At 47.3% G+C, this 12,561-nt stretch overlaps 1 protein-coding gene across 1 annotated transcript in view; it reads right to left on the bottom strand.

Moving 5' to 3' along the window:
• Ccdc180 (coiled-coil domain containing 180) overlaps positions 1 to 12,561 on the bottom strand; it is a 60,783-nt gene that overhangs the window by 24,032 nt on the left and 24,190 nt on the right. The window contains exons 17-23 of the mRNA XM_036178544.1: positions 11,954 to 12,522; positions 10,392 to 10,618; positions 9,223 to 9,398; positions 6,443 to 6,623; positions 5,100 to 5,246; positions 738 to 882; positions 467 to 583 (exon numbers count right to left, since the gene is read on the bottom strand). Coding sequence (XP_036034437.1) covers positions 467 to 583; positions 738 to 882; positions 5,100 to 5,246; positions 6,443 to 6,623; positions 9,223 to 9,398; positions 10,392 to 10,618; positions 11,954 to 12,522 — 1,562 coding nt within the window. The remainder of the gene's footprint in view (positions 1 to 466; positions 584 to 737; positions 883 to 5,099; positions 5,247 to 6,442; positions 6,624 to 9,222; positions 9,399 to 10,391; positions 10,619 to 11,953; positions 12,523 to 12,561) is intronic.

The raw sequence follows: 12,561 nt of genomic DNA, 5'->3' as shown, positions 1-12,561 counted from the left end.
TCAAGCGCTTTAAGGACTGAGCCCTGGTCTCGGTTTCTTTATCTCTAAAATGGAGATAAAAGCAGTTCACTTCCACTAGTTCTTTTTTTTTTTTTTTTTTTTTTTTTGGTTTTTTGAGACAGGGTTTCTCTGTATAGCTTTGCACCTTTCCTGGAACTCACTTGGTAGCCCAGGCTGGCCTCAAACTCACAGAGATCCGCCTAGCTCTGCCTCCCGAGTGCTGGGATTACAGGCGTGCGCCACCACTGCCCAGCTGCCACTAGTTCTTACATGGACAAACAATGTTACAGAAAGTAAGTTGGTGACTGTGGAGTCCAGTCCCTCAGTGAATGGGTGGGGCTGCTAAGAGTTATTTGTCTTCCTGGCTGAAGTACCCCGGGGCAGACACCACACTGCTGTACAGTGAGTACTGGTGTGCAGGTGTGTGTGACGGGTGTCTACTGGACGGAAGATGGACCTGTCCTACCTGACACTTGATGTTCACTTGCAGATTCGTCATCAGCCGTTGGATTTTCTCTACGAAAATCAGGTCTGAAGATAGGTTATGGAATTTACTCTCAAATTTGTTGATGACGTCATTGGCCTGTTAAGGAAAGATCAGGAGAAAATTGGAGTGAACTTGATCTGGAGCATTAGACCTTGGAAGAAGGGGGAGCTTAAGTACCCTTTCTTCAGAAGTGACAGCCTCTGGCAGGCAGTCCTGGAGGATGTTTGGAGGGGGGAGAGGGAGCCCCCACCTGGTCCAGGTAATCCGTCTCCATTTTTTCCATGTGGATCATGATTAAACTTTCAACAAACTCAATCCGGGTGGCCTCCTTCTCCAGTCGATGGCACAGTGACTCAATCTCTTCAGGGGAAAAGTTGCCCCCCTCTGAAAACAATCTGAGCACAAGAGGGAGAAGCAAAGGCCACCAGTCAAACTGAGCATGCCTGCACATCCCAAGGCCCTGGCTTTAGATCTGAGTACAGGTGATGGAAAGATAAAGGCAGGTTATGCAAATGCAGGCGCAGCGAAAGGAAATGCTGTGCAAACTCCAGACAAGGAAGCTAAGGAGCTCAGGGTAGCATGCCTGTCTAACATGCAGGAGGCTCTGGGTTCAAGTCCTAATACCACCGAGTGAGTGAGTGAGTGAGTGAGTGAGTGAGTGAGTGAGTGAATGAGTGAAAAACCCACATGAGGAGAAGTCTGCAGTCTCCAGATGAAGTGAAACTAGAGGGTCCCTTGGGATGTGGGTGGTGCCAAAGCTGACTTGCCCTGGAGACGTTGATGCTGAGCCTCCATGACTGCACAGGGGAAGAGCCAGCTGGGTCCTGACAGTGGCGCTTTCAGTGGGATTGAGTGACACATGAACCCCACCAGGTTCCAGGATCCTGAGATCCCAGGGCAAGGGGGAAGAAAAGCTCTTTCTAATCTGAGATTTTGTTTACCAACTGAACATGTGTTCTCCAGAATGACAAAATGAAACAAAACCTCCAACAAAATCGTAATTGGTCCTGAGTAGGTATTGCCCCAAGTGGTCCAGTAAAAACAAATATGGACTCTCTGAAGGAATGCCACGTGAGTCCAGGCCTCAAAGAGGATGCTGCCGATAAAAGTCCAAGAGAAACAAGTGACATCTAGTCACAAGGAAGTAAGACACCATAAATAAGAAGCAAAAGACAACAGGGAGCAGAATACGAGAGACGTTACAATGATCTGACATGAATTACAAAATAACCAGATGTAAGATGTTTAAAGAAATGAAAGAGACCCCTGCTTCCTGATGACAGAAGCAGTGTGACCGGCCCCCTCATGCTCCATGCCATGCCTTCCTGCCATGGTGGACTATCGCTCTGTAAGTCCCAGCCAACATTTACCATTCCTTAGGTTGCTTCTGCCAGGTGTTTTACCATAGCAACAAGTAACTGACATAGAAAATCAGCATGAAGGAAAGCTTGAAAAAACAAGCAGGAAGCAGTCAGTTTGGAAAAACAATTGATATAACCAGGAAAGGATATTGTAACAGTGACGTTTTAAGCCTCAAGGAATAATAGCCTTTACATTTTTATTTACGAAATTTTGTGTGTGTGTGTGTGTATGGTGCACACTCACATGCCATAATGCATGTGTGGTTAGAGGACCCTTTTTTTTTTTTTTTTTTTTTAAGATTTATTTATCATGTATACAGTGTTCTGCCTGCATGTACACCTGCAGGCCAGAAGAGGGCACCAGACCAGATCTCATGTAGAGTGACCATGTGGTTGCTGGGAATTGAACTCAAGACCTCTGACTATCTCAGGAGCCAGTTCTCTCCTGCCACCTTGTGGGATCCTGAGACCAAACTCAGGCTTATATACAATTGCCTCTACCTGCTGAGCCAGCTCACCGGCCCCAAGGACTTGATCTATCTGGTGAGTAGACACAGTTACAGAGGGAGGCTAATGCGAACAAATCTGCTAAAATGGAGCTGAGATACAGGAGAATGATGCAGGCACATTCAGGACGTCAAACAAATGCAAGCCTTGCAGACACTGCCATGGACAGTGCATGCTGTGACTCGTGGGCACAGGCAGAGACTGTCCCACAGTGCGATGGTTAGCCTCACTGTGAGCCTCCCAGGATCTGGAATCGTCAAGAGACACAGCACTGGGCATGTCTGTGAGGCTTTTCCAGAGAAGTTTCACTAAGGAGGGAAGACCCATCCTAACTGTAGGCAGTACCATCTGGGGCCTAGGCTGAAGAAAACAGAAAGAGAAAAAAAGGGGGGGGGGGAGAGCTGAGTACCAGCAGCCATTTCTTTCTGTGTTCTGACTGTGGAGGCAATGTAACCAGCTGCCTCATGTTCCTGTCACCACGCAGACCATGTCACCCTCCAACCACGAGCCAAAGCTAACCCTTCTTCCTTAGGTCACTTTTTCAGGCATTTGTTACCCTAACGGGTAAAATAATTAACAGACATTAGTAGGATTCTACTTCAGAATAAAACCAGCAATGTTTGCTCACAGAACGTGTAGAAAAGCCCATTTTTTTGGAGGATGTCTATTTTTAACTTTTATGTTTATTTATGTTAGATGAATAAAAGATTTTTCAAATGATCTTCAAATTTTTCAAATTTTAAAACGATATAAACTTTAAAAAAAAAATGAATCCAGGAGCTAGAGGTGGAGAGGATGGCTCAGCAGTTAAGAACACTGGCTGCTCTTGCAGAGGACCTGGTTCAGTTCCCAGCACCCATATGGTGGCTCACAACTGTCTGTAACTCCAGTTCTAGGGGATCTGATGCTCTCTTCTGGCTTCCAAGGGGCCAGACAGGCAAATATCAGATCCCCTAGATATTTGCACACTGTGTGAAAATACATTACTGTGATTGGTTTAATAAAGAGCTAAAAGGTCAATAGGTAGGCAGGAGGTGTAGGTGGGACTTCCAGGCAGAGGGAAAGGAAGTAGTAGATGAAAGTCAGACATACAAAATGAAGGAAAGGTAAAAAGCCACAAGGCAAAACATAGATTAATATAAATGGGTTAACTTAAGTTATAAGAGCTAGTGGACAAACCTAAGCTAAGGCCAAGCTTTTATGATGATAAGAAGTCTGTGTGCCATTATTTGGGAGCTGGAGGCCAACAACAAAACTTGCTACAATAAGGCACACACGTATGTGATGCACATACATACACGTAGGCAAAACACTCAAATGCATTGAAAAATGGATCAAGTATTGCTTGTTATGAATGTAAAAAGTGAAACCTGGTATTGGATTCAGGCAGGAATGAGCAAAGACCGAGGGAAAAGGCAAAGGGGAAGAAAGGCCAGTGAGCATACAGAAAGACACCATCACTAGTTACTAGGGGAATGCAAACCAAAACCATACTCTGACACTGCCTCACATGCACTGCAATTGAAAAGAAATTCAAGTAAGTGTTGGTGAGGATTCAGAGAAACGAGAACTCTTGTGCCGTGCTAGTGGGAATGTAAAATGGAAGTCACTATAGAAAATAGACATAAACACAACTCCTCAAAAGAAAGGGATGGGACCACCATGTGACACAGCTGTTCTCTTTCTGGAAATGGGTCCACCAGACTTGAAAGCAGGACCCAGCACATATCTACAGTGTCTCTTGTACCACTATTCACAATCACCCAAAGGTGTAAACAGCCATACACTCATCAACAGGCGGGTGGAAAAATTAACTGTGGTGTGCAACACAACACAACGGAATACCGCTCAGCCTTAGAAAGGAAGAGTGTGTTGACACAGGATAGAACGCAGATGAACCAACCCCAAAGAGGATTCGTGCAAGTGAAACACACCAGAGAGGGAAGGGCAAACACAGGAGTCCCTCTATCGGAGGTACCCGGAGTAGCTGACTTTTCATTTATTCTCTGACAGTTTCATACCTGTATACAATGAATTTCAATCATGTTAACCCCATGGCCTTCTCTCGTCCCTCCTCACCCCCCTGGCTCCCACTTCCGTAGCTTTGCACATGTGTGACCCACTGAGTTTAATTAGGGTTGCTTGTATGAACATGGAAGCGGGGGGGAGGAGGGGGGTGAGCGGGGTTTGTTTACAAAAACATGGGTAACAATTCAGTGGCACCCTACTAAAGAAGGTAACACATTGACTGTCAGCGGTCCCCCAGGAAGGGGCCTCTTGAGTCCATCCCCTCCCAGGATGAAATGTCCAGTGGGCTCAGTCCTGTGCAGGTCTTTTTTCCCCTTGGGTAGCCACAGCTCAGTGAGTTCACGGGTGCAATAGTCACATCCTGCCCAGATCACATCTTTTAATAGCACACTTCCCCATCCTCCAAAGCTCCATCTTCTGTGATGTTTTCTGAGATCTGGAGGAGGTGATTATAGGGCTGAGCATGGAACAGTCGGTTTCATAGAGACAGGAAGAAAAATGGTGGCGGCAGAGACAGGGAATGTTTATGATACAGAGTTTTGGTCTGTGATGATAGGAAATTCTACTGCCAGAGCTGGTGATAATTGCACTCCGTATAATACCACTGAACAGCACATCTGAAAATGGTTAAAAAGAAGCTAGGAGAGAAACATGGCCACCTCCCAAGAGCAAACCCTGGTGGCTCCCAGAGACATAAGATATCCATTGGTTCCCACCTGCAGTGCTTGACAAAGTCGATGTTGGTATAGCGGAGTTTGCCCAGACTCTCTTCCAGGTACTGCCGGAAGCTTCGCAGGGACACCTGGATGACATCCACATAGCTAAGCAGCTCCCGGTGCAGTGTTTTGGTGAGACTCACCAGCCTGTGGGGACAGGGGAGATGTAGGTGGTGGTAAATGACCAGCCTGGGAGGCAGGAAAGGCCTGGTGGGAATCCTGGGCATCTCAGATCCACCGCCCAACCTCTGGCCAGCAAAGAAACACTGGAAAGGAAATTAAAAGACAGGTGTGGTGGTGCAAGCCTGTAATCCCAGCACCCGTGGGGCTGAGCCAGGAGGATCACAAGTTCTAGGCCGGTCTGTATGACAGTGAGTTCAAGGCCTACCTGGACAGTTTAGTGAGACCCCCCTCCTCAAAATAAAAGTAAGAAGGCACTGTCAGCAAATTAGTAAAAGAGTCCCAGGCTCTACTGAGTCCTCATCCCACCAACAGACCACCTGACTTCCACCAGTGGACCACCTGACTCCCCAGCAGACCACCTGACTCCCCAGCAGACAGACCACCTGACTCCCCAGCAGACCACCTGACTCCCCAGCAGACCACCTGACTCCCACCAGCAGACCACCTGACTCCCCAGCAGACAGACCACCTGACTCCCCAGCAGACCACCTGACTCCCCAGCAGACCACTTGACTTCCACCAGCAGACCACCTGACTCCCCAGTAGACCACCTGACTCCCACCAGCAGACCACCTGATTCCCCAGCAGACAGACCACCTGACTCACCCGCAGTGTGGCACCCTCACCCTGTGCCCTCCTGAAACAGAAGTTACTTCTCTGCATAAGGGCCACCCAAATCGGCTGCCCCTGTGACTGACTGCTGCAGAGATACCTGCCATGGTCCTTCCTGTCACCCGAATGAGGCCCCTGCCTTACATCTCTGAGTGGCCTTGCTGGAGCCTCTTGTTCTAGGGGCCCTGCAGATGCCCCTCCCCTAAGTTTTGGCAGGCATCTATGGGTCCATCAGCAATGCCCTTCTAGACAGACAGGAAGCCCTTCCAGGTGTCTCCAAAGGGGAACAGTCTTTATCAACATGGACATTTCCGAGCATAGCATCTGCACCTTGCACATGGCTTATGTGTATGCCCTTCTCCCATCCCAGGCTATGCGCCCACTCCCCTCACACAGCCAATGCTGCCCATGGAATCTGTTGTTGTTGTTTTCTTTGCTCTGGTGAAAAGGTAGCTCAAAAGCAGGCTCCCCAAAGCTTTCCGCCTTTTTACCAGAAGGAGCTGGGCTTCTAGAGCCAGGCCTGGGAAGAAGACACACCAACCCCTTACTTTTGGCTCTTGCTGGCATTCAAGAAGATGTGCTCCATGTCGTAGATCTTGCGGCGGAAGTTTTTGCTCCGCACGGCTTGCTCTTCTTGGAACTGACAGAACATCAGTCTCTCTTTCTTCAGTGTCTCGATCACACCTGCACAGTGGTTGTCCAGTCTCTCCCGGTGGAGCAGGAGCTCAGCTGCAAGAGGGTAAGAAGAGCTGCTTCCCTCTGAGGCCATTCCTTCCTTGGAATGGGACCACCTGTTGCATCTCCTAGGCCAGCCCAACAGGAATCACACCTGTCAGGCAAGGACCCTGCCCTCCTTCCTGGAGGAGCCCTGCTGCTGATCGGGCAAAACTAGGAATAGAGAGGATCCCTGGGAGCAGAGGATGGCTGGAGGTGTTTGGGGAGATCTTGGTAAGGATACTTCAACAAGCACAAAGCTGGGAAGTCTTGATCTGTTCTGCTACACCAATGAATACTATGCCCAATAGCCCAAATTCCAACCGGCTCCAAGGTGAGGTAGAACGTAAAAGGATCAGGTTTCTAGAGCCCCTTCTTTATGGCAAGTAGAGAGCCCCACATCTCCCACCTGAGTGTGCTATGCCTGGAGTGATTGACAGAAGGGCTGTTCTAACAAAAATACATACAGTTCTACAAAAACAAATGCCGTCAGGAAACCAGAGACACCCATGCTTATTTCCTCACTGTTCACCGTAGCTAAGATGGTCTAGGTGGCATTCAGCGCACAAGTGACTAGCTGCACTGTAGTGTACAGGCATAATAGAATTCTACTCAGCCATAGAGGAGAATGAAACTATGTGATTTTCAAGTAAATGGGCAGAACTGGAGATTATGTTAAGCAAAACAAGCCAGTCTCTGAAATTTAAATAGCACGTGTTTTCTCTCATATGTAAGTAAAATCTAGATATTATATGAATGGATATATATCTACATCTATCTACCATCTATCTATCTATCATCTATGAATGACATAAAATAAGAAAGGGGACTATCTTGAGGGAGGAAGAGTACCAACAGGAGCATGAATAGGGACAGAAGATGGTAATGGGAGATGAATATGGATAAAATACAGTGACATACACATATACATGAATGAGAAAAATGCCATCATGAAACCCATTATTCTGTATGATAGTTATCTTTTTTGGAGGGGGGAGGTTTCAAGACAGGGTTTTTCTGTATAGCCCTGTGTAGTTGGAGTTTTCCTGCCTGGCCCAGTCAGGACAAATCTCTCTTACCTGCCAGTCCCACAGTCGCTCGGACCCAACCAAGAAAGCACACAGAAACTTACATTGTTTAGAAACTGTATGGCCGTGGCAGGCTTCTTGTTATCTGCTTTTTCTATCTTAAATTAACCCATTTCTGCTTATCTATACTTTGCCACATGGCTTGTGGCTTACCAGTGTCTTTACATGTTGCTTCTCATGGCGGCGGCTGGTGGTGTCTTCCCCCAGCCTTCTACTTCCCAGAATTCTCTTCTCTCTTGTCCTGCCTATACTTCCTGCCTGGCCACTGGCCAATCAGAACTTTATTTACACAGAGCAATATCCACAGCAGCCCTGGCTGTCCTATAGACCTGACTTTAAACTCAGAGATCTGCCTCCCGAGTGCTGGGATTAAATGTATGTGCTCTGCTGATAATTAACTTTTTTAAATTTAAAAACAGTGTGGAGCTGGGATTCATTGTTGTGGTCTGAGTGTCCAAGCTGAGCATTGCCAAAGCGGCAAATGGGGCCAGCCTCCGGTGCAGTGCTTTCATCCCTCACTGCATTTAGTTCAGTTTTCTAGAACTCAAGACTGCACATCTCAGGGCCTGCCACCACCACTGCTCTGGGCCCCAGGAGTTTGGATGGGATCATGTGCAGGCTCCAGGAAAGCCTTAAATGGCTATAGATTCAAGTGAAGTGTCAACAAGGGGCCACATAAGAGTCTGACTCTAACTGTGTACACCTCCCCATTAATGGAGCTTCCTACCTAAAAGAGAAAAGGTTTGTCTTTCCGAGACCAATAATTGGGTGAAAATAATGGCTTCCACCCTGGGGCATCACATCTCAGCCCGCTTGTGGCTCCTCCCTACGCCATGTCAACACCTTCTCCTATAGAGGAGGGTAGGTAGGGAAGGGGAAGGGCGTCAGATGATCTGTTCAGAGTTGCGCAGCCAGAGACAGTGAACCCGAGAGTTCTGGTTTCTAAGCTGGAGACTTGCTGCTAGAGCATCCTCTAGACAGGTGTGCATCTGACAGGTGTGGGAAGAGACCTGAAACCCAAGAGCAACAACAGGGCGACACTCTTTCTTTTGCCCCTGACACTCCACAAAGGAAGGGAGGGAGGAAGAGAGGGAAGGAGAAACAATCATGAGTGTGGGACACAGAGATTCCCACAATTCTGAGGCTAGCTCGGGATACATGATGAATTCTGGCCAACCTAGGCTATCAAGTGGAGATCTTGTTTCAAGAAGGAAGAAAGGAGAAGAGGGAGGGAGGGAGGGAGGGAGGGAGAGAGAGAGAGAGAGAGAGAGAGAGAGAGAGAGAGAGAGAGAGAGAGAGAAGGAGAGGAGAGGAGAGAAGGCAGTGAAGAAGGAAGGGAGAGAGGAAGATTTTAAAATCTCATATGCTGATTCTGGGCATGCCTTCCAAGTGTGATGACAGCCTAGCATTACAGGATAAACTGGGGCATTCAAAAAAGAAAAAAAAAAAAAAAGGATGAGCTCATGGGTCAGTAGACGCTGTGCGGATGTCTGGGGACAAGTGGACCTCCCCAGGATGGCTCTAACCTGCTCTGACATTGTGAATATCCTTCTCCACGTGCTGGAGTCTTGGCTTGTGCAGGTGCAGACGCAGCTCCAGTTCTGAATCCAGTTCGTCAACCTTGGCAGCCATAATGATGCGAGCATTGAGGGCACACTGGTCAAACCACTTCTCAAGATGTTCAAAGAAGCCAGCTCGAATCCTGGGGAGAGAGGAGCAGCCATCTCTAGCAGCAGTCAAGACCAGCCGATCGGCCATGCTGAGACCCACGGTGCTGTGTGCTCTCAGGCCTCATTCTGTTCCCCGTGTACATGTCATCTCATTGAATGGCTGGACACCATCCATCCACTAAGACTCCTGCTGGACGGTTTCCCAACTTTGGCTCTCACAGAGAAGGCTGTGATGAACAACCCTGTACCTATGTCAAGTTCAGAAGAGCTCAAGGGTTAAAAGACATTGTGGTTCTACATTTCTTCACATCTCCTCAGGAACAGACCACAGAACACTGGGCTACAGACTCTTTTTTCTTTTTAAGAACACAGGTCGTTCCTCTACTGTTCACAGTTCTTTTCCATTTTCTGTGTTGACCAGTACCAAAACGCCACATGAGATGTAGCATGCCTTTGGCTTATATCTATAGGGTTTTTTGTTTTTTTGTTGTTAAGGAATATAAGGGGCTGGTGAGATGGCTCAGTGTCTAGGAGGACTGTTGTAGTTCCCCTTGGTTTGCTTCCCAGAACCCAGAAGATAGTTAACCATGTGTGACTCCAGTTCTTGGGGTTCTGGTACCCTCTTCTGACCTCCACAGGCACTGTACACACATGATACATACATACATACATACATACACTCATATGCATAAAATAAATAAATCTTTCAAAAACAAAAGAAACTTTAAAGTCATAGATGTACTAGGAATTAGAAGCGAGAAGTAGATGGCTTGGGGAAAGTATTTCTATGACAAAGCCCAGTCCAACAGAGTACCCTGAGAAGGGCGCAGGGGTTACACTCACCAAGGATATCCATGTCTGTGGAGCATTCTGGGACAGTGGAGATTTTCTGTGGTGTTTTCTCACCCCTACCCTCTCTCGGTGCCCTAAGCTTTTAAGTTTTCTAGCTGAGGTGAATCTTGAGTTCTAGCCCCCGTGCAGGAAGTTCAGAGTAAGGGAATGCGAACGCAGCCGTCTCCACTCACCGTTTCTTCACTGTCACGATGAGTTTGTGAGGAACGGTCACTTGTTCCACGTACTTGGTGCTGAACGCGTCGTGGAAGAGCATAATGTGGTAGGAATGCGGCCTTGTGTGTATCTTTTGTTCATCTTCCACAGAAAGGAAGGCAAAGTAAGTGTTCCCACTCGCAGTTGTGAAAAACTCCATTTCATTATAGGCCATCTCCTCCAGGCTCTCTTCCTTGTCTTCAGCCTATCCGGAGCACGAGACTTGAAAATCAACCGTCAGCGGATGCCCGCGACACCACAGACTGAGCCCCTGGGGTCCAGACAGCCAACACAAGCTTTCCCTAACCTCCTCTTCCCCACACACAGTGCTTTACTTATTTTTATTTGTTAGCAGGGCTGACCTCAGGACCTATTGCATGCGAGCGCTGGATCCCTGAGCTACATCCTCAGCGGTTTTAAAATGGAGAGGTTTCACGGATAAACCTCAGTTCCTCATTCTTTGAAACAGCAACGAACAACACTGTTGGCTGAGACTGAGTAGTGATGGCACACTTTTCACTGCTTGCCATTTATACCTATGGCCTCCGATCTACATGTGTGAACATTTAAGTTTGGAATTTTATATATATATATTAAAAAAGTCCTATATACCAGTTCTTCCACAGCAACATAAGAAATATGTCTTCTGTTATTCTGCACCACAGAATTCTGCACAGCACAGAATATGGTTTTGTGCATTTGGGTGTGTTTTGAAGACAAGGTTTGTTAACAATGAGCTACTTGCCAACCCTCAAATGTGAGGTCCCAGTTCATTTCCTATGGTTATGATAAAAACGTCCTGACAAAAAGCAACTCAGGAGAGAAAGAGTTTATTTTAGCTCCCAGTTCCGGGTCACAGACCGGAAGTCACCAGGAGGCTGACACAGTTTGTCCCATCACATCCACAGACAAGAACAGAGAGGGATGAATGTGCATGTGCTCATTTGCTTACCCGTGCTCACCTCTATTTCTCCACTCGTACACGGTTTAAAATTCCCTGCCTGGGGGATGATGCCATCCACTGTGGGCTGGGTCTTCCCACATTAATTAATGTAAGATAGACATGCCCACAGGCCAACCTGATATAGACAGTCTCTCACTGAGACTCTTTCTAGATGATTCTAGATTGTATCAAGTTGACAATTAGAACTACCCATCAAGGGGAGCTTTTCCTGAATTCTTTGTTTTATATATATTAAACAGGAAGAGAGAAGGCTTGAAGTAGGAGAGACTGAGGCAATCTGTGCAATACACAGGAGGTAAGAAAGAAACCCTGGGGAGAGATGAACAAAGCCAGGTGAAAGATGACTCCAGAATAGGCTGTAAGGGCATGAGAAAAGGAAGAAAAATTTTAAAAATTATTGCTGGGAGGGAAGAACCAGATCTTTGTTGACGAAAACAGAAAGCTACACTCCTGTAGCTCTTCATCTGTCCTCTGTAGAGCCTGGGCCGTCGGGGGCCCCAGCTTATCTGAATATATGCACAGGATAAACACAGCAGACTTCCTTCATACCCAACAACGAGCCAGTGGCTGGCTTACCTGACCCATAAGTAAGCTCTCTTGAAAGTACTCGATCACATCTTCATTCATATCCTCATAATCCTCCTCCTCGTCTTCCTCTTCCTCTTTTATTTCCTTTTCTTCTTCCTCCTCTTCCTCCTCTTCCTTCTCCTCTTTTATTTCCTCCTCTTCTCCCTTATTCTCTTCCTCCTCTTCCTCTTTATGCTCCTCTTCCTTCTCCTCCTCTTCCTCCTCCTCTTCCTCTGCCTCCATCCCCTCCTGCTCTACTTGAGACTTCACATTTTCTGATTCCAGGGAGGACTCTGAGAAAGTCCCTTTCGTGCTCTGAATTTCTTCAGTCTCTTGGATAGACTCTTCTTTGAGCTCTTCTGTCCTGTCACTCTGTGGGAACTTGTCCTGGTGGCTCCGTGCCTCTCCAGCCAAGATGGGTTCTAGCTCTTCCCCCGCTTCCTCTTCTGTCTCTTCTGCTGGCTTCTCAGAACCTGTCTCCTGACCTGCGCTTTCTTCGGCTTTGCGGATTTCCACTCTCGCCCTGTGTTTTTTCTTCAGCTTACTTATTCTCTGCATGAAGACCTTTTCGTGGGTTTCTGTCGGTGACCAATAGTAAAGGATAAGCAGACAGCCAC

Source organism: Onychomys torridus, chromosome 2, assembly GCF_903995425.1.
Source record: "Onychomys torridus chromosome 2, mOncTor1.1, whole genome shotgun sequence".
In the NCBI taxonomy this organism is placed as follows: Eukaryota; Metazoa; Chordata; class Mammalia; order Rodentia; family Cricetidae; genus Onychomys; species Onychomys torridus.
The sequence above is the reverse complement of the archived record's forward strand: the minus strand, read 5'-3'. Positions and strand labels throughout refer to the sequence as shown.